The sequence below is a fragment of the Pleurodeles waltl genome, chromosome 3_1 (assembly GCF_031143425.1).
Source record: "Pleurodeles waltl isolate 20211129_DDA chromosome 3_1, aPleWal1.hap1.20221129, whole genome shotgun sequence".
Lineage (NCBI taxonomy): Eukaryota > Metazoa > Chordata > Amphibia > Caudata > Salamandridae > Pleurodeles > Pleurodeles waltl.
In genome coordinates this window covers 1,312,332,374-1,312,355,155 of record NC_090440.1, presented here as the reverse complement: position 1 = coordinate 1,312,355,155, position 22,782 = coordinate 1,312,332,374, and the positions used below count along the sequence as shown (strand labels likewise).

Here is a 22,782-nt window from a genome sequence, read left to right as displayed (position 1 = left end):
ATTCCTATGTGATAAGCTCTTGCTTTTTCTGAAGAAGATGATGGCTAGACATCCAGGACGGCAGCAACATGCAGAACACATCAACGTGCTCTCTGTCAGGCAGCAATGTGGAGGGATCTGTCGAACTACATTTTGCCACACATGCTCCTGTGACATCTCTTCCAGCTTTCAAGATGTCTATACTCACTAGTGATTTGAGGCCCTGGAAAAGTGTCTGCCATCAAAAGAAAATGTTTTAAACCATTTATGAAGCTGAGAGAAAACAGTTTTCGTGATTAACTATGGGAACTAATGTACTGACACGAGCCATTGGGTTAGGTTGACCAGTGTAGAAAGGAACTGGGCTTCATACGGTAAGGACAGGGACCATCACTGAAATGGTAAGAGCCAGGACAAGGGCAACTTGAATAGAATTACAATATAGATATAGAACATGTATCTTAACCCTGGCGATTACTCTTTTTCCTATGTTGTCTTGCTCCTATTGTGTGTTCTGAAGAAGGGGGTCAAGGCATATCTCTTCATACTTGATCCAGGTCTCCTCTTTATCTGGCTGCTTCTTCAAGGAAAAGCGAAACTAATACAATCTTCAGAAGGGACTGGGTTTCCTAGAGATACTTTTCATGCTCACCAAACAGCAGCAAATTCGAATGCTATAGCAAGAAATAACTCCTTACCTTGCTTAAATGCATGCTGAACATGTGTGCTTTGTGTTCTCTCCTCATTCCGTTGATTGCTTCAGCCTCAGTAAATTCCCAGGAAGCTGGTTCCCATACACAAGAAAGGATCCTTCAGTATTGCTAGCCAGGATTGCTTCCATTTCCCTGAAGCTGCTGAAAGCGAAGGCAGCCTTGCACACTTGCATCATTCATGCTGATTCCCCTACTTCCAGAACAGGGGGCCATCTAAGTGTGGGTATACCTTCACAGTGTGTGCCAGTACCACTTAACTGAGTCCGGTAGGGGCTCATATTGCTCCTCCGCAGCCTTGATGACGAAAACAAGGGTTATGCCACTTTGGCATACATGCCAAACTCGCATACATGCAGCAGTCGTGCAATGTGCGGTGGACATGTTGGGTGAGACAGAAGCTATCGGCTATTTAAGCCATGCTTGCCCACTTTCCAGCGCTTGTTGTTTCAGCCCTACCAGGAGACATGAGCATCCATTTCTGATTCATATGTTCGTGTTCTATTTGGCGTTCTCTGCCGCATCGTTTCGTTCGTCGGGACTGCGACTTCCTAACGCTGGAAAGGAAACCAACATCTTCATCTGATTGACTATATTAAGACGGCAAAACATATGTTTTGACAACACCCTACCGTTTGAACTGACCTGGTCCGAAGTTATACTATTAGCGCGCTGCAACCTTAGTGAATAAAACATTTTCTAGCATTCACAACAAATAATTTTAAATTCTATTAAGGACACCGAGGCAAGGACGGTGCTTCTCTTTCTTTGCTTTATTTTTCCAGCAGACAATAGTATTAAAGTAAATAAAACATAAGTCATATGGTCAACCATAGAGATGACTCAAATATATACTTCTGCCACACATAACTCCTCCTCTTTGCGCAATGTGAGTCAATAACCATAGAGCTTCCTAACAAAGTCTAAAACTCAACGTGGGAAAAAGAACCACTTCACTTGAACGTGAAGGTACCTGAAAACCGGGAACCAGGCTTCTGACTTGCTCCTGCTTCCTGCTCAGTGCGCCAATCACTCCAATGACTCCCAGACATCAGGGATGTAGAAAAAGTCGATCATTTGTCATCCTGTCCTAGAGAGAAACATGAGACAAAGAGCCGTAATCTTTGCATTCTACCTTCTGTGTGTAGAGTCAGTGTGGAGAACATATTTCTAATGATTAGGGAGGGTACAACATGTAACATATGAATGCATCATACATTTCAGGAAAACAAAACAGACACACTCTTTTTGGTAAAAACTAACTGGGTGGGATAATCCTTGCCTCTGTGTCCTTAATAGAATTGAAAATTCTTTGTTGCTAATGCTAGAAAAGTTTTTATTCTATGTCAGGACCAGATGCTCAGATTATGGTAGTTTAAAGCTGATCCATCACAATTGATGCAACATCTAGGATTGTTTTAGAGTAAAAACTCCTAAAAGTAGATTCAAAATGTCCTCTAAGTGAGACCCTAAAGAAAATGATTTTGAAGCCATAGGGCCCGTCGCCAAATGTGCACCAAATTTTGAAGTATCAATACCTGTCTCATTAAGCAGCCATTTCATCCATCTTGCCAGTTTAACCGTTGTCGCTGGAAAAAAGGGTTTTTGCACCTCAATCAATAATTGACCCTTCATATCAGTTTGGAACTCCGCTGGACTGACCTCACACGTCTGAAGACATTGGACTACACATAGTTTTGAATTATCTGGGAACTCTAGATACGATACCAATCTAAAATTGCTCTTTGTCTCCCAGATAGGACAAAGGAAACTCCCTCTGGGGAAAATTGTCTACCTGATAGGTCTAACACCCTCACATCAGAAACTCTGTTGCAAGAGATTAGGCATAGCAACATGGTCAGTTTGTCACCAACTGAAGAATGCCAGAAGTTGACGGTTCAGGCGAGACACAAATAGGTCTATGTCGCATGGACTCCATTTGCGGATCAGTGTGCGAAAGGCTCCTGGATGAAGCCTCCAGCTGCTGAAGTCTTGAAGGTGGCGAGATTGCCAATCCGCTATCAGATTGCGTTGGCCTGGAAGATACTCCGCTGTCACAGAAATGCAATTCTGCAGGCAAAAATGCCAGAAAGCCTTGACTATCTCTGAGAGCAGCTGGGACTTGGTCCCACCCAGTTTGTTCACATAGTGGACCGCCAAAATGTTGTCCATGCGGCGCAAGATGCAACAGTTTGCCTTTCCTGCAGAGAAACTCCGAATTGCAAACGATCCTGCCAGCAGTTCCAGACAGTAGATGTGAAAGTCTAATTCTGTCAAGGACCATCGGCCTCCTGTGGAGATTTGACCACAGCGAGCTCCCCAGCACCAACGGCTGGCATCTGATTCTAATTTGTCCAGAGAGGAGCCAAAAATAGCTGTGCCATTCCAGGCCTCCATATGGTCTAGCCACCAGGAGATCTCCGTCTTGGCATCCTCTGAATGAGAGATCTGTAGGGAATAAGAAAGGCCCTTGTTCATATTTTCAGAGGTTGATGGGCCTGATAGTGTAGGTGTCCTGGAAAAATGTCCTATATTGATGACGCCAGAAGGCCTACTGCTCGGTCTATGGATCTCAATGATGTGGTCTTCTTGGACAAAACTGATCTCAATTCCTTCTTGATACTCTTCACCTTGCGAGGTGGAAGAATCAGTTGGGTGAAGTGAGAATCTATCTGGAAGTCCACAAAGTCCAGACATTGGGTCAGGGTCAAGACCGATTTCTGGTCATTGACCATAAACCCTAACTCCTGGAGTCAAACAGTCGCCCACTCTAGATGAGTTACAGTCCGCTGTGGGCACTTAGATATGATAATGTTGTTCAGGTAAATGATGAGGTGAACCCCTTGGGACCTCAGAGACTCTTGTGAAACACCATGGGGCCGAGGAGAGTCCGAAATGAAGGACTTTGAACTTGTAGCCCACGTTGTTCCATAAAAACTGAAGGAAACAACGATGTGGAGGAAATATAAGTATGCTCAGATAAGCATCCTTCAGCTCTAACCACACCATCCGGTCTCCTTCTTGGAGGATGTCCCTAAAAAGGTGGATACTTTCCATCTTGGAATGACGGTAGAGTATCTAATGATTGAAATCTCGAAGGTTGAGGACTAATCTTGATCCTCCCCCCTTCTTTTCAACTAGGAAGATTGAACTGGTAAAACCACACAGGTGTATCAGAGTCTTCTGTATAGCCTCTTCTTGTATTAATGTCTAAATCTCTGAGCTCATAAAGCTCTGCTCAAGACAGGAAAAAAACATTGTGTGAAGGGGGTTGATTTGCACTGGTGTATCGTAAAACTCCAGCTTAAACCTTGCACAGTCTCAAGAACCCATGAGTCCTGTAACATTCTGCGTTAGTTGTGAATAAACATTTGTGTTCTTCCTCCCAGAGAAACGTCTGATAAAGAAACACATCTTACCTGTGGTACTAGAGTCTTGGAGGGAGCCCTGGGTTCCCTGAAATTGCCCTTTTCTGAAGCGGCCTCTGGAGTTGCGGGATCTGGAAGAGTAGAAGGTGATGGATTGGCCTTGGTACCCCCTCTACCTCTTTGATAATATTCTCTCTGGGCCTTGCTGGTATCCTTGGCCTAACGCTTGCCCCCCTGAAGCGCCTGGCCCTGTTAAAAAGTGGGCGGAAGGTTTTTTTATTTATTTATTTTTTATGAATCCCTGAGCTTTGTCCAGGCTGGAGTAAGTCGCAATGAACTTAGAGAGTTCTTCAGAAAAGGTGCCCCAAAGAGGAGACCTTGTGCCGAAGGGCAAGCCTCTAAGAAGGCTAGATCAGACAGCTTAAGGTCCAGTTTCATCAGGATTGATCTGCAGCATTAGCTTGAAATAGCGCAGTGCACATTCCCCAGCTGGCCTATGGCTCGTTGGGCCCATCCCACCAAACCTTCTGTGTCAATAGGTATCTTAGATTCTTTGGAGTGGAAGGCTAGCTCCATAATCTTGGTCAATGGGCCTGACATGTCTAATAGTTTGCCCTGACATGATTTCCATGCCTAGTCTAACCCCTTCTTGGAATCCTTGGTGAACTTTTTAAGGTAGGTCACAATGGTGGGGTCCACTTCTGGGATGTCTGTTACCTGGTCAGGTAGGTCTGGTCTGGGGCATTCCGATGGCAGCCGCGCCCACACTTCTTTATCAAAGTCTTGGCGAATATGGGCTGAAATGTAATCCGCTTCCTCCTGTTGGGCAACCCAAGTAGTGGATTTGGATTTGGGGTGTACAATATCCCCTGGGCTCAAACGTAAGAACCGTGGGCTGCTTACTTGAGTCTAGATGGCGTGTTTTCCATTTACCCAATTCTGGGATGACTTCCCAAACTCTGAGAAGCTGCAGAGTCGAAATCATCGGAGCCCGTGTCAGCACGGCAATAAGAAGGAAAGGTGTATGCATGGTCGGACGTCAGATGATGCCAATTTTTCAAAGGCCACCTCATGAGGCCCTTTGGATTCCTTTGTCTTGTCACCTGATTCTTTTGGTGTATCAGAAGGAGGATGGGGAAGCCAACCCTGTTGTTGTGCAAAGCCATATAGATGGTGTTTTAAGGGAGCAATTGTTTTCACTAGGGCGTCATTCACCATTTGCTGTACTCCTGCGTCCAAGGGATGGACCATGTTTTGTTCAAATGACCCACAGGGGTCCTCCTCATAGTAATAACTGTCATCTCCTTCCTGATATCCATCAAACATTGTTAGAGGACTACAGTTATTGTCTGTGACAGAATATTGAATCAACAATACAGTTACTTGAATCAGAAAAAATTCAGGCCCCCAGAGGAGTAGTCTGTTGGAGCACAGAAGCAGAAAGACAAAACTTTCCTAATACCCCAATAATTAGGCTGGCACCTAGTGCAATGTAAAGAGTGGAGGGAAAAATGCCTTACCGAGCTCTGGTCAACCCTGAACTCCATCTAGGCAGGGCGTTCTCGGGCGCGAGCTGCAATCTCCTGCAGGTCGTTTAGAGAAGACGCGCACATCAACACGTTCAAAAGTAGAGCTGCAATGATCAGGAGTCAACAATCGCGAACCGTTTCCGATGAAGGCAATGAAAAGAAGATGACACTCTCACTCTGAGGGGCGAACAACCGCCTCCACAGTAGTTTTATCATGCAAAGTAATGTGCTCTTATTGATGCGCACACTCACAAAATATCTTGTTTAACAATATGCATAAATCACATTCAAAATCGTGAGCCATATAATGAAATGAGGAGGTACTTAACTGGCTGCAGAGCAGAAAAGAATGAGGAGTTATCTATGGTAAGTATATATATGGGTCATCTCTATGGTTGCCCATGTGACTATTGTGTTTTGTTTACTGTAATAATACTGGCTACAGGAAAAATAAAGCATAGAAAGATGAGCATAATCTGAGCCTCCGGTCCTGACATAGAATTGTGTTCCTCCTTGTGACATGTGGAGTCTTGTGATTCTTAACAGGCATTCTGCGTGGAGCAATAAAAGGCAACTAACAGTTTCCTGAAAATGTAGCCCGTATCCTCATGAAGCATGCTGTTCATGCACATGAATTAATTTTACCATATGTTTGTACTTGGTAGATGCACTGCATGTTATGTTATTTCCACCTGTTAAAGACAGAGTAGTACTGAGCGTGGTTAACTCGCAGTATATGTGATAGCCTTTTGTGACTATACAAAAGGTTTTATGTACCTAGAATTTGAATCTGAGTATATGATTAATAGTTGTCTATTTATGATAACTTTTTGGACAACAATCTGCCCCATTTACCTATTTAGAATCTTTGGTACTAAGGTGTCAAGTGTGGTTCAGCAGCCTTGTGGTATGTACTCTGTTCCTATTCCTTTATATATGTATATTCACTGAAAAAAACAAAGGTCATAGGGGCGTTATAGTTAGGCTCACATTTTAAACTTACAAAACTGCAGAACGTCACCTGTTATAGTTAGTTATCTTAAGTAATTATAACTTGTCCTCTAAGGTTATTATAACTGCGCCCTCGCCATGCCCAGTTTTTTTTAACCAACATTTTCCTGCTAATATTACATTAAGATTATCAATGATGTTATCAAAGTTGTCATGAGTCCAGTCATTTGTGGGGTAATTAGCAGTGCATGGCGAGGGTGCGAGTTATAGTTACCATAGGGCATACATTTTAGGTACTTGAGATAACTCTAACTATAGCAGGTGAATTTCTTTGGTTTTGTACTTTTAAACTGTGAGCTTAACTATACCGTCCCTGTAAACTTTGGTTTTCCAGTGATTTCTATGTTTTCTTTTTTTACGTAAAGTAATTTTCATTACTGTATGTTAATCGAGCCACCGCTGCACACAGCTTTTGGCCTGCGGCTGGACCCTTAAGCTAACCCCCTATATCCACCCAAACTTGCACCATGCATGGCTTTTGCCCATGTGTGGTGGGGTTGGCTGCAGGGCCTGGCTTGAGGTGAGTCGCTGCGGCCAACCCCCCTAACCATCCTACCTCACGCTGCGCACGGCCTTTGACAAATATGCAGCATGAATTGCCGTAGGACCACTTGGCCCCCCTCCTTTGTCTGATTTTGATCCCAGAAATCCCATCTCCGAGGGCCTGGCCTTCTAAACTTTTTTTGGGGAGGGAAAGGACGTTCTCCCTCCACTGGCCGATTTCGGGCCCCAGGGACCCCATCCTCCAGCGCCTGGTGTTGATATATATTTTTGTGTGGAGGAGGGCCGTGTGTCCCCCCTCCCCGAGCGATCTCCGCCTCGGGGACCCCATCCCCTTTGGTCCGGCCTAGACATTTCTTTTTTGGGACGGAGCCGTCCTGCTCACCTCCCAGGGGCCAGCCATGTCACCTGGGTGCCCCCCACAGCACTTAGTCACCATCATTGAGGATCGGGGGGGGAAGCCTGAAAGCCTCCTGGAACTCAGCCGGCTCACCACCTCCTGTGGGAGCAGGCATTGCTGTCGAAGAGAGTTAGCTGCTAAAGATGCATCTCCCTATCTGTGAGAGCATTGTTTCCCTAGCAGAGGAACCCTCCGCTCCAAGCAAGTGAGAGCTGTTTGACTGTTTTCACCTGCTGGAACTGGAGTGTTTGCTCTGACTTGGCGGGAGCTGGGAAAGCTCCTGCCAAGTCAGAGCAAACGGCTGTGTCCCGGGGGTGGGCACCCCAGGACATAGCAGGAGCTGGCCCTGGGGGATGGTGGTCGCCAGGGCTATAATTGGATCCACGAGGTGGGACCTCACGGCCCCCCTCCAGCATTAGAATTTTCCCCAGGGAGGTGGTTGTCTCCAGGGTAAATGTCGCTTTCCGTACCAAGAGCTAGCTTTCTGCTGAATTTGGTGTAATTCCATTTAGCGGTTGTAGTTGTGTTAAAACATTTGAGAAATCCTATTGACATAAAATGGGTAAAAAGTGTTTTGAGACTTGCGCCCCCACTTGACGAATCACCATGAAACTTTCAGCACAGCAGCTGAACCGCCCAAAGTATAAATATTGAACAATTCATTAAGATTTGTCAAGCGACGACAGAGTTATTGGCAATACAAAATAAATGCTTTGTCTATGGAAAAAATGGTCCTCATTATAAGTGGCGACTGCCAGTAACGTTATATATATATATATATATACATACATACATATATATGTATGTTAATTAAACTAACCACTTGTGTCTGTGTTTGCTAACATTTTGCCACTTCCAGGGATTCTGCCTTTACCTATACTTACTCCCCAACAGAAAACTTACTGAGATAGAGAAGTATAGGTGGGGAGCAGGGTTTACAAAGGTATAATACATCACTAGGGGTCTAGGGAGGGGAATATCATTTGTACATATAGGACTTATCAGAATAGCTTTTGCCTCACAGGACGTAGCAGCAGCATGAATATTCCTGAACAGATTGCTAGACGAGATCCAGGGAGCATAGAATCGGAAGCAGTATTTTCTTTACCCATTCCCCTCGTTGCCATAGGGCTAGAGTTGCCTTTACTGTTCTTAGGTTGGACGTCTCTGCCAAGTGGTAGAGTGGGGTTCTCCCTTCGCACTCCAGCTGACTTCTGCAGGAATCTCAGGTGAGTGCTTGACAGAGGCGAGGTCAGGATTCACTTACTGAGATAGCGAAGTACTGGCGGGTACAAGGGATTTCAAAGGTACAATACATCACTAGGGGTCTAGGGAGGAGAACCTCATTTGTTCATTTAGGACTTATCAGAATACCTTTTACCTCATAGGATGTAGCAGCAGAACAGATATCCCTGGACAGTTTACTATACGAGATTCAGAGAGCATAGAATTGTAAGCAGTATTTTCTTTACCCATTCCCCTCTTCCCTAAAGGGCTGGAGTTGCCTTTACTGTTACTAGGTTGGACAGCTTATGCCAGATGGCAGAATGGGGACCTTGTTTTGTACTCCAGCCCATTTCTGCAGGTATCTCAGGTGAGTGCTTGACAGAGATGAGGTCAGGATTCAAATGACAGGCTTGTAAAAGAGCCAAAAATGCAGCATCCAAACCACAGGCCACAAAGGTTTCACCAGAAGAGCCTTATCGATCCCTGCTTAAGGATAAAAAACTTGTGAGTTAGGTCTTCATTTTTTCTTTTGTTCCATGTGGTGTGTATACAGCATGGTTTTACAACGAAATATAATTAAACCATACTTGTTCTAGAATAAGGCCACAAGCTACCAAGATGCATATTATCAAAATCCAAGGACATCATACTTTGAGGAGACTCTACAGGATGTGTTATTGCAGGTGGCCTTTTTTTATTATCTGAAAGTGGGATGAGTTAAAACCTTTTATTTTTTAGTTAGAGACAGCAAGTTGTTTCTCTTTGGGTGTGGGCTGCCCTCATTAATGAGGACTATGATAATCTCTCTAGAAGGGAAGGGATTATGGATGTCCAATTGTTTTGATATCTGGGTGCACCAGACATCGACATCAAAGAGCTGCTGGATGAGGTCTCGGTGAAACTGTCTGAGGGTGGGAAAAGCTCTGAGGCTAGATTTGCTGCCGTGAGGAAGAACGAAGTGGAAGCTGCCGCAAAGTCCAACCCACCATTGATGCACCGTTCAGTTTGCAGGTTGGTCTTGGTTTTCAATCGGTTAATAGAGCAGTTTTTGCTGAAAACGTTAGCACTGTGCCAAGGGTCCAGGACCTGAGGGGGGGCACCACCTAGGGGGCTAGGTCTCACTCCAGCAGGGACCAACAGCAGAAAACGGGTAAATTGCATGTTCTCTGGAGGTTGTTGTGTCCCAGTAGCTCACACTGGAGGCAGCTTGCCCTTGGAGTCAATCTGATGGTCCTGGGTTCAAGGAGCTGGTCCAGTCTTCTTTTCGAAGGCAGCAGGGCAGTCCTTCTAGCAGCAGGGCAGCCCTTAAAGGTCAAGAAGTGATTGGATTTGTGGTCTGGGAATGTCACTCTTTAGCCCTAGTAGCGGGCTTTGTGTGGTTGCAAAACCTACTCCACACCCCTGCCCTTCCTGGAGTTGGCTTCCAAATGTCTGGGATGGCAAAAGTTAGTGTCATGTTCCTTTGTATGTGCTGCAGGCAAGGTCCTCTAAAGCATTAGTGAGGCTGGGTACGGCTCTACCCACAGCCATCCTGGCGGGATGACCCTTCCTGCTTACACCTTGCCCCATTTGTACTAGTCTGGCACCAATGCACAACTCAGGATAGCAGAGTCATGTGAGCCAGGATACTGCTAGAGAAGCACAGTGGATTTGGAGGACAACAATGGTAACTTTCTAGAAGCTGCATTTTTACAACTGTAACTTGAAGTCCAACTTTATCATGAAAGAGGTTTTTAAATTATAATTCAAAAGAGACCAGTAAGTATTTTTCTACCTGTTCCCAATAAATTGTTAGCACTCATTAAATTAAACAAGGCAACCCAATGTAAGCCTATGGGAGAGGTAGGCCTTTCAATAGTGAAAATAACTTCAGGAGTTTTTCACCACCAGGACATGTAAAACCTAAACACACATGCCCTACTTTTTAAATGCCATACACCCTGCCCAAGAGCCTTTAGGGCCTATCTTAGGGGTTATGTGTAAGTAAGGTTTAATAAGCCTGGAAAAAGGTTTTTGCTGCCAGATCAAAATGGCAGTTTCAAACCTCACTACAGGGGCTGTGGCAGACCTGACCTGAGACATGTTTTTAAAGGGCTACTTGGTGGGTGGCACAATGGGTGCCGCAGCCCCCACTGGTAGTATTTAATTTATAGGCCCTGGGTACATGTATTCCCATTTACTAGTGCATTTTAAGTAAATTAAATGTGCCAATTTGATGTGCGCCACTTTTACCACTTTAAGGACTGAGCACAAACACTTTTTACTTGTTAGCACTTGTAAAATGCAGCCCCACGGCTAACAAAAACAAAGTCAGCAAAAAACAGGACGGGTGAAAGCAATATGTTTGGGAGACTACCACCCAAGGGTGTTAGGTCTAACGTGCTCCAGTAAGGACAAAGGACAGAAAACATAATACTGTGTCCTTATTGATGGACATACCAGAGACATATTCAGTGTGGATCTCAGTTTCCTTATTTTCACACTTAGTTTGTTCTAAAATCAACTTAATTTATGCTGTCTTTCTTTTTGGATAATCATTGTGGGGGCAGGATAGACAGGACTATAAATTGTATTAGTTCTCTTTGTTTAAAACATCATGTGATGAAGGAAAAGGTTTGAGAAACTACGTAGAGAAATCACATGGGAAAATATGAAAGGAATTGGAGTAGTGTTTTAGATCTCAAGTGAGAAATTGCACATTAATAAACACCTTTTTTCACTTCTTGTTTACTTTTAGGTACTTTTATATCTTTTGCAAATGTCCGTGGTCTTCTTTGCATCTGTGGTACGTGTGCGAGATGGCCTCCCTCTGTCTGCTTCCACTGATTATGAACACAATCAAGGGGTACAGCAAAGTAAGAAGCTTGTAAAAAGACTTTCAAAGAAACTTGACCAGTTTCCAGATCGGTGCACCTTGAAAAATGGACCCCATACTATTAAGTAAGAATTTAACTTTATTGTAAGGAGCAGGGATGTGGAATTCCTATCGCCCGACGCCCGGGACATCTGGTTTGGGGTCAAGGGCAACAAGTTTTTATGTTTACTTTGTCCTTGGGACAAGTAGGCCCAACCCCCTGCAGCACAAACCCTTTGGCTGCCTGTTTACAGAGAGTAGAACTCTCTGTAGTTGAGGTAATGTGTTTCCAAAAGATAATGCTGTTTGAACTTGTATTTATGGTTCATTATTTGAAAGCCTTCATTATTAGGGTGAGTGCTGTAAATAAATGTTTTAAGGTCACACTTCACTACTGACGTTGGTTCCAGTACAAAAAAAAAAAAAAAACGTGTACACACATGTTTGAAAGGTTTAGACTAAGAGGCTAAGTATAATGCTCCCAGAATGCTCTCTGGTTATATGCAAATGAAGTGTCATTTAGTAAAATGTGTTGATGCATGCTAGTATTTCCCAAAAATATTTCGAATGGAAAATCAGTGTAACCATTTTCAACACGATTATGGGAAGCATGAAAATAAACAAACACTGACAAAGCCAACTGATCTGACATATTTTTATAAGTCTTTTAGTTTCATCAATCCGTGTCTTGTTTTGACATGGCTTTTGTAATACTTTATTGTTGTGGGAGCTACCAGGCCCTCAACATTGTAACAAACACTGGCAAAACCCCTAAAATGTTTTTGAACGCTAAAAGCACAAGTTGCCACCAGCGGCATAACAAAGGCCCCACAGCCGCCCTCCAGGGGGCCCCTTCAGCACAGCATCTGCCCTGAGTGAGTCTGGAGAGGGGGCTCCTCCATGTTCTTTGCAAAGGGGCACCCTCCAGTTTCGTTACGTCACTGATTGCCACTGTAGTTCCCGACACTGAACAAAACTACTTTGTGTGGCAATATGCTCCTTGTGGAAGAGCAGAATGCGATCACTCACAGTAAAGCCAGCCGAAAGAGAGAGAAATAGAAGTTTAATAAAAACAAAATGTCTTTGTTAACACCAGACCTAATTAGGGACCAAGACCCACATGTAGGTAGCTTTTTGCATGTCGCAAACAGCGACTTTCGCTGTTTGCGACGTGCAAAAAGCACATTGCGATGCACAAGCCCAGTTTTGCGATTCAGTAACCTGGTTACCGAATCACTAAACGGGTTTGCGACTCGCAATTAGTAAGGGGTGTTCCCTTCCTAATTGCGACTCGCAGTGCAATGTAGGATTGTTTTGTGACCGCGAACGTGGGCGCAAACCATTCGCAGTTTGCACCCATTTCAAATGGGTGCTAACACTTTCGCAAAAGGGAAGGGATCCCCATGGGACCCCTTCCCCATTGTGAATGTCACTGCAAACATTTTCTCAGAGCAGGCAGTGGTCCGCAGGACCACTGCCTGCTCTGAAAAAGTTAAACGAAAACGTTTCATTTTTCGTTTTTGTTATGCATCTCGTTTTCCTTTAAGGAAAACGGGCTGCATTACAAAAAAAAAAAAAACTGCTTTATTGAAAAGCAGTCACAGACATGGTGGTCTGCTGTCTCCAGCAGGCCACCATTCGCGAAGGGGTCGCAAATTGCGACCCACCTCATGATTATTCATGAGATGGGCATTTGTGAAGCCCTTGCGAATCACAGATGGTGTCAAGGACACCATCCTACATTCAGATTTGCGACTCGCAATTTGCAGGTCACAAATCTGAACCTACCTACATGTGGCCCCAAATTCTTAAAGAAAGTCACAAAAGTGCACCCATGGTATATGTCGTACCCCTGTAAAATATTTGTGAACTGTATTTTAGCATGGGTAAATACGATGTGTAGATTTGCTCAATCTATTGAGCATTTGCAAGTTCATTTTCCCTCCAGCCACTTTCTTCCCAACCCTGGAAGAAGTTCTAATTCTGCCATTGTCAGGAGTAAATGTCCAACCTTTCTTATTATGGGAAAATATTAGAGAGAAGCTGGTAAAAATCTTTAAAACATGCAGGTTAGTAGGTTTGCAGACTCAAAGGCATTCCAGCCCTGGAACTATTGCTTACTGCTTCCTCCAGCCCCAGTATGCAGATCTGCAGAAAGGTGGCAAAATAAGGAAATTGCTACAGTAGGGATTGAAACTGCAAGTATTCAAGCCCTACTATGGTAGTAGCCCTGGCATAATCAGAGAGGCTATTAATTGCGGCCATAATTTGTCGCCACACTACATGGCACCAAAGGGACAAGTAGATCTTTTTACAGGACAAGTAGATTTGAGAAGCAACCTGTCCCCTGGACAAGTAGATATTTTAATAAATTCCACACCCCTGAAGGAGTGATTATATCTCGTAAACGTCTCTGTATCTTTCCTGCCAGATTGTTTAGATGTATGTGCATTTAGTATCAAAGAAGAACATAAAGCTTTTCAGATGTATTTCTTCACTGGTACTTTCCACTGAGCCCCTAAGGCTTATTTTGCGGCATAGCTGTTTTGTCCTAGGTTTTGACTGCCATGGGTCATAGACTGAGCAAGTAAAACAGTTGTAGCATGAGTTAAGTGAGCATACACCTCATGACCCAACCTTCGCCGTGTAAGGCACATTTTCTGCAGCTTCTTTCGTCAGTAAAAACTTCCTTTCATCTTCCACAAAGGAAAAATCACGTTAAAAAGAATTATCAATAAAAGCTAGGCAGTAGGAGATAATAGCGGCCAGTGAAGGAAGTGATTAGGAATAGTGGCACAATCATTAACAGTGTGTTTATTCTAAGAAAATGTTGCCATGACATCTATCACTTCTTTTCCTGAATACATGCATCCCCCTCCATCCAAACTCTACAGACACATCACCATCTCTATCAGTTTGTTTTCAGTAAGTTACTAACATTGTTCACAGTCACAAGCTTGTTGCCATTTTCTGAAAATCCAGTATGCTCATTATTATTAATTTTTAGTATACAGCTTACCTTTGTCCCAAACGTCATATTGAGTACAACATGACCCTACTGAAAATAAAAGTTTGTATTTGGGTCGAAGATGTTCAGAAAATGGCAAGCTAACGTTTGGTGGAGAAAAGAAAGTAAAATAATAGGAAAATATTTCTAATGTGCTTTACCATGTACTTTAAAGTTAGTGAAACACAAAACATAGCATTTTATGTTTATGCTTTGTAACCTTTAAGTCTATTGCCCTCAGTGCTTGATGAAGGACTACTCAATGTGCACGCTGTGCAGTTATTTGTAAGGTGTAGTTAAGTTAGTTGTGAGGTGAAGCTAGTCTTTCTTTCTCTGTCAGTGTCAAGGGCAAGAAGAAGAGTCATGCAGAGCAACCGATTCTCGAAAATGCTTTTTAAACTCTTATACATTATGGGTTTTCCTCATGGCTTCTTTTTACTTAAAGCCACTAAAGAAAAGTTGCCCATCCTACAAACAATATTTCTAATCTATTAGACCCATAAATCGGGTTAAATCAGGGAATTACGATGTTCTGAACTGGACTTATTAAATAATTGAACACTGAGAGTACATTTTGTTGGTTTATGTATAGGAAAACCCTGCAGAAGTTATCAAATGTAGTTTAAATTGCTGCACGCAGGGTAATATAGAAAGTAACCATGTTATTTCCATGTACCATCTGATGTTTATTTGTAGAGGGACTGATTGTATTGGAGCAAGACCAAGGCTGATTTGCGTATGGTTATCTTGTCTAGAGTGCCTTACTCAGTTCTTAATTGGCAAAAGAGTGAGTGCCAATGCCCAAAGCTCTGCTGTTGCGGAGCTATTAAAATTGGTGCACAGAATCCCAAGGCTGTGTAGTGTTGAATTCACCTCAGGCCTCTTAAATCTACTACCCGACACTTCTTCCCTTTTTTCACTGTTGCCGGTCCCTTCCCTTTTGACTGATTGTTTTGTTTTTCTTTTCCTTCGTCCTTTCTCTTTATAGGTTTTTCACTCCCTTGTTTGTGGTCAGTATATGATGAGGTGAAATAAGTGCTGGTCCCCAAAAATGAGTGCAATTGAGCATTAGCAGCAACTGTCGGCTCAAATTAATCCCTGGGCATGTTGGATAAAAATTATGGTTTGGAATGTGGCACACGTTGTTACCAATGGCAGAGATTAATTGAAGCAGTTCACACACCACTTTTTTGCTTTTATAATGAGACACACTAAGTGCAACAAATATGCCTAAACTCAGTTAACATGTTCACCTTGCCATTTGACTGAAGCTGCACCCCACTTACAGGGACCAAAAGGCCAAATCTAGCCTGGGGTTGGGAGCTAGCCTTCTAGTTAGAGGTGGAATATTATTCATGGAGCATGACCAAGACTGAATCACAAATGGGTGTGTTTTTAGAGAAGCATAGTGGGTAAAAAAAAATGCTGGACTGGATTACGACCTGATTAATTAACAGCAGCTGGGAGTAATTGTAGCATTCGACCCATGACTTTTTCTATAGCTTTATAATCTCAAAGCCGAAAATGATTCAGTCCAGTATGTTACTGTCTTTGATGTTCACGTGCCAGGAAGTTGTGCAAATTATTAATGAAAATATTTAGCATGGACAGTACTTATGAAAATGTGTACAGTAAAGTCTTATTAAAGCTGTATTTCTTGATAAAGAATAGCCTGCCTATGCAGATACAGACGAATGTGTCAATGTTTTTCTAACAAAATAGAGGGCCTTTCTGTTGTGCGGGACAATTCAATCTACCAAAGTTAGTTTCATCTGCAGAAGAAAAAGATGTAGATCTTCAAACCGTACTCTCACAGTGCTATTTATGAAATCATTGGAAGAACCTTAATGCAAACAAATACTGTGAATATACATTTTGTATAACATCATATTTTCATTGATATTTGTTTATAGCAACCAAGAAAAACTGAAATGTAAAATGAAAATGTTATAAGCGAAAATTTATTTTATTATGCTTAAGGCTGAATCGTGAATTGAAAGAATCAACAGGAAATAAGGTGTTAATAGTGTAAAGAAATTATGAACAGTGGGTCATGAACTCTGTAGACCCGTGTTTTCCTTTCGTGGAACCCATAAGAAATTATGGGTGAAGCTGTGTGCTGTTTCATAATACTCATGTGAGGAAGCAGCAAATCATGTGAGGAAACTCATTTCTTTGGCTGAGATTCCCTAAATATCAAAGGTGTTGAATCGTTTATGAAAAACAAACACTTTGGTAATGGATGTGAATCTTCCAAATTCACCAATGATAGTGAAATTGGAAGAAAGGTTTACATATTTTAAGCTGTATATGTAGAGTGTGAACCACATGTCAAAATTGATGATGGATTGCTTCTAAAACTTTAACATATTTCATTTGCTCATTGTGTAATGGTGTAATCATAGTTTTAGTTCAATGCCGCTCTGCCTAATAAGCATAACATGTTTCACTTGTTCACTAGGGTTAAGGATACTACTTCCTTTCAGGGTCTTAGATTGGACACACCGGTATAAGTGCACTTCATAGCACTGCGCTCCTGGCGTGACAAATAGTGGAAAAGTAACTGACATCATCACGCTGAGGTGGCGCATATATAGGTGACAGTGACGTCACTGCGCGGAGCCGATTAACGCCACCTACCAGATCGCAGGGGTGCTGCTCACGAAAAGCACCATTACAAAGTTGTTAATTAAAAGAAATATGTTGCCTCACAAGCCACTTCCTTTGTTAGCCCCAGGTTCTGACCCAACAAATATAAATAAAAGAGTAATTTTGTCACACCATGAGTCATTCCCGTTATCAGCCCAGTCTTTGTTCAAGCACAGTGTGAATTGTAATGCCACATATGTTTTTCTCCCCTGAGTACATCAGTCATCCAAGACTGACCACTCAGTCCAGGGGTTCAACCGGAACGGGCAACCCTGGTTTGAAGTCTGTTGAAATGAAGGGGTAAATATTACAGTTTCAGGAGAGAGGAAAATGTTAAATAATAATGAGGACAAGATTATTATGCTAGACTATTACGAGAAGTAAATTGGGTAACACTGACTGGTGAAGTTTCATTCAACTCTTCTGTTTGCAGGAGAAATGGGCTACCTCTCCATTTCATGTAGCAGGCTACAGTACCGTTTGTACTCTAGCTAAGGAATCTACTACTGCGAGGGTGAGGGAGGGTCTGGCTATCTTTGTTTCTAACAGTGTAAAGGGAAAAGTAAAAGTTAAGTCCCTAAAGTCTATTCACCATCAACTATTTAGTTACAAACTTAAGGGGGGGGGGCAGTATGTTTTATTAATTAATTTTTATAACAGCGTTTATTATTTGTCTTGTATTGCTATGACTTTAGAGTTAGAAAGCGGACTATTCAAATTACTGCAGGAAAGCCCCTTTAGTTTAGATGGCTTACTCAATATCCAAAGTTGTAACTTGAAGGCTGATGTAGTGTGTGAAAAACGCATTTCTTCAGGTGAGGGTTTGTCACACTTTTCCCACACAGGGTATGGTTAGGCCCTTAACAAACTAGTAATTAAATATGATTTCCTATTTACTTCAGACTAGCAATAAGTTGAAGGGCGCTGTGTCCTATTTATGTTGGTAATGGATGCTGTAGCACTATTGATTTCAGTTTAATTTCCCATAATCTGACTCCTTTTTATAAGGGATTTCGAAATCCTTCTATCTTACAAAAGTGATCACAACCCACTCACAGTAAATGCCATTTTCTCTTTTGATAAGGATGAGCCAACGTTCTTTGACCAGGATTTAGTCTCAAGAAAAATGATTGGACTTCTTGTTATAGATGATAGGATTGACAGTGGGAGGTTTCTACTGGATGTCCTCAACTAACAGAAAACCCAAGTAGATATTTGCCTCTATGAACATGCTCCTGGAGATATAATCCTGCTGGCTATTAGCTACACTTTCCTCTTCCATGCAGGTCGGTTTAACGATCCAGCTGAGATCTTCAAGTACCTCTAGATTTTTGACCGAGCTGGTAGTACACCCTATAAGGATCTTAAGTCTACTCTGAAAGCCTTTTGAAACTATGTGGGGATTCTGAGAAAGTTTAGGTCCCTCTATAAGACTAATGTAACATGAAGGAAACAAGAAACTAGGGCTGAAGCGTGGGAGGTAATATTAGCAGCTAGTATACTATCTGATAACGTTGCGTTCTGGAAAGTTGTAAATGCTTCTGTCTTTCGAGAGCAAACAAGGCTGACAATAGAGATGATGGTCCTGCCAAAAAGTGTGTCACATGCTTTGCTGCAACTTTTTCTTCAGACAGGGTGATTGGGCCACAGCATGAGTACACAGCATGAGTACTTAAGTATGCAGAAGTTTAGAATTACTGAAGAGGGTGTTGTAATTACATTTGAGTTGGGGGAGGACGTTATGATGTGTAACAGCAGCCGTTAAGGGAAAGCCCCAGGACTGGACGGGGCCCCATTGGACCTGTTTTTAGATAATTTACTAAACAATGCAGCAAAGGTAGGCTCTCCCAGTTCCTGAAAAAAGTCTTCAAGGTAACACTGCATTACTGACAGTGGTTCCAGTAAAAAGAAAATGCGTGTATACACATTTGAAATGTTTAACAATAGGAGGCTACGTATAATGCTAACTATTTTCATCAAGATTTTGGGAAACATGAAAACAAACAAGCACTGGTAAAGCCAGAATCCAACATTGATGGTCAGTCTTTTGGTTTTGTGAATACGTGTCTCGTTTTGACATGTCTTTTGTAACTCTTTATTGTTGTGGCAGCTGCCAAGCCATCACCATGGTAACAGACTATGGCTAAGAGCAAATAAAGAACATTTGGTCTCAGAAAGCACACATTGCCACAGTAGTTCCTGGCACTGAACAAAACTACTTTGTGTGCCAATATGCTCCTTGTAGAAGAGCATAATGCTGTCACTCACAGTAAAGCCAATGGATAACAAGAGAAATACAATTTTAATAAAAGCGTATCTTGGTTAACACCAGACCTAATTCGGGGCCCAATTCTTAAAGTCACAAGAGTGCACCCATTGTATAAGTCTTTGCATTAGTGGCTTTCATAAATCACAAGAATTTACAGACATAAACCAGGAAAATATATTCCTGGAGCATATTTGTGAACTGTATTTTAGCAGGAGCAAATATGCATGTGTAGATTTGCTCATGCGAAAATCTTTTGAGTGTGTACAAGTTCACTTTGCCTACAACCACTTTTTCCCCACCCTGGAAGAACTACTTCTGCCCTTGTCACTAATACATTTCCAGCCTTTCTCAGTTTGGGAAAATATTTGAAAAGAGCTGGTGAAAATCCTTGCACATTCATTTGAGTAAGTTTGCACAGACTCAAAGGCATTCCAGCCCTGGAACCTTTGCTTACTGCTTCATTTAGCCCCATTATTCAAATCTGTGGAAAGGTGGCAAAATAAGGAAATTGCTATAGCAAGGTTTCAAATTGCTAGTATTCAGTCCCTACTGTAATATTAGCAACGGCATAATGAAAGAGGCTATTATCAGAGCTCTTAAATAAGGTGATTGTTGCCATAATTTGTTGCTACACTACATGGCACCAAAGGGACAAGTATTTTTTTTCCAATTAGATTAATGACGCAACCTATCCCATGGACAGTAGATATTTATTACATTCTACATCCCTGATTCTAAGCAATGCTGCTTGTTTTTTATTCCAGCCAAAGCCTTCCATTGTTGCATTTTTTTAGCCAATAATGCACCACTGTGGGTGGGCTTGAGGCAGTGCTGTGTTCAGTCAGCAGTAAACACGCTACCTGTGTACTTTCGCTGTTCCCATTACAAACCACTACATGAAGACTGCTTTGCACTGGCTGAAAAGCAAGGTCGCTGGAAGGCACCCTGTTGGTACGACCAGCTGCATCTGTGTGACCTGATCATTTCATGCATTTAAAACTGCTGCCCATTTGCACTTTCCATAGTGACCGCTCCTGTTCTGCAAACCACCCAACTCCAATCTATCCTACTCCACTCTACCCCACTCAACCCCAATCACCCCTACTCCAGTCTACTCCACGCTACCCCAATCAATCTCATTCCACTTTGCCCCAGTTTAGCCTACCCCAGTCTATCCTAATTTACACCACTCCACTGTACCCTACTCCACTCTACCCCAATCTAACCCACTTAAATTTAGCCCAATCTACCCCACTCCAGTTATCCCCAGTCCACTACAATCTAGCCCAATCTACCCCACTCCAATCCACCCCCCTCTACTCCACTCCACTCTACCTCTTTCTTGCTCATTCTACCCCACTATACCTTACTCTACTCTAACCCAATCTACACCTCCACTCTACCTCAAACTACCTCACCCAAGCTACCCCAGTCTACTCTACTTCACAGTATTCTACTCCAATCCACCCCACTCTACTCCAGTCTATCCTAACCCACTCCAGTTTATGCCAGTCTGCTCAATCCACACTACCCCACCTATCCCACTCCACTGTACTACTATGCCTCAATCTACCACACTGCAGCCTACCCCATTCTGCCTCACTCCACCCCACTCCACCCACTCCCCTACACCCCAGCCCCCCCACTAACTTTTAGCTGCTCTGAACAGTGGCCACACTGGTGTACACCATGGCCAAAACACATTGGCAAAGCCAGTAGCTCTCGCATAGGCAAGACCTATTGACTTTGCCAGTGCTTATTAAGAAGGGAAAAAAATCTGCCCCCTCTTGTTACAAGCCAATTCCTTTACTCAACTGTGCTCTCAAGATGGGTGATGGAGTTTAACACGGCTAGAAGAGTAGGCACAGGACAATCCAGTTGCGAGTGACGCCCATTGTAGTTTCAGAAGAGAGCTTGGCACAGTCGAACAATGGTTGATTTTGATGGATACAACCCACCTGTGGATTCCTCACCTTAGGAAATCACCCTTGCGCCAGTATCCAACGGAAAATCTTCTTCCCAGCTCTCCACGTCAACGAGGACGTCACAATTGCACGGCTCCACATGACTCCGTCTGACCTCACCGTGCCAATAAGAGGTCCTCGCCGGCGTGCTGATTGCAGTTTCACCCAGTTTTTACTTGCCTTTGAGGCGAACAGGTGAGAACCGACTCTACAATAACTCCAATAAATACATATATGCATAAAGCCTTCATTATGCAACATAATCAAAACCATCATTTATATATACAGGAAAAATATCAAATATACATACGTCTATACAACCACATATCCTAGTGCAATCAAACAGGCAACGGGGAGGCAGGTGGGACTGTGAGGAATCCACAGGTAGCTATTGTATCCACCAGAAAAAGCGTTACCGAAGGTAAGTAATTTGTTTATCTTGCCTTACGTAATAAGTATACGCAGACAAAGAAGGGCTCCCTTTACATGTCAGTCATGGACTTTTCTTGGGTGTTCAGCAGTGTCAATCGCGCTATCCTATGGAACTGCCTAACTGATCCAGGGGTTGACGTGTATTATCATGTTTGTAAGTCAATTTTACACTGATACTGTGTCCTCCGTATGTTATGGATGAGTAGGGGAATGTACAGAGTATTTTAATGTAGCTAGAGGTGTGACACAGGGCTGTGTACTTGCTCCCTTTTTACACCTTATGTGAAGGGCATAGGTAATTTCTTGATTTACAAGACCATTGATGTCTTTCAGGAAGTGACACGACCTGTACTTATCTTGCTATATGCAGATTATGTGGTGTTATTGGCTTCGACAGGAAACGCATCGCAATATTTTCTTGAGTTTTATTTCATTCATGGGAAAAAATTGGGCTAAATGCCAATAAAGGCAAAGCTTTTACAATGGTTACTGTGGTTGTGGGCTTGGCCAAACGAACAACACAATCTATTTTCTTAGAGAATGAGAAAGTCTACATGACAAATACTTTCACTTACCTAGGTGTTTTATTTAACTCCTCCAACAACTGGTCTATCCAGGTTAATACCAAGGCTCTATATTTCGAAAACAAATTGGCAGCTTTATTTAGATTCACTGCCAATTTAAGATGCAAGCCTGTCAAGAGAACTGCTTGCAAACCACAGGAGCAAGTGTTTGTCAGCCACTTGTTATGGGGGAGGTGTGTGGGAAGTTGCTAAAGTAGGGTCCCTCCAGGGAGTTAAAAATATGTTTCTGAAAAAATGTATGGCAGTCCCAAAGTGTAGTGATAATTATATATGCCATATTGAATTGGGTTTGTCTTTT

At 42.7% G+C, this 22,782-nt stretch overlaps 1 protein-coding gene across 2 annotated transcripts in view; it reads left to right on the top strand.

Moving 5' to 3' along the window:
- SEC22A (SEC22 homolog A, vesicle trafficking protein) overlaps positions 1-22,782 on the top strand; it is a 381,620-nt gene that overhangs the window by 33,341 nt on the left and 325,497 nt on the right. For both annotated transcript variants that reach the window (XM_069224663.1, XM_069224664.1), the window contains exon 2: positions 11,463-11,665. In XM_069224663.1, coding sequence (XP_069080764.1) covers positions 11,484-11,665 — 182 coding nt within the window. In that variant the 5' untranslated portion in view covers positions 11,463-11,483. The remainder of the gene's footprint in view (positions 1-11,462; positions 11,666-22,782) is intronic.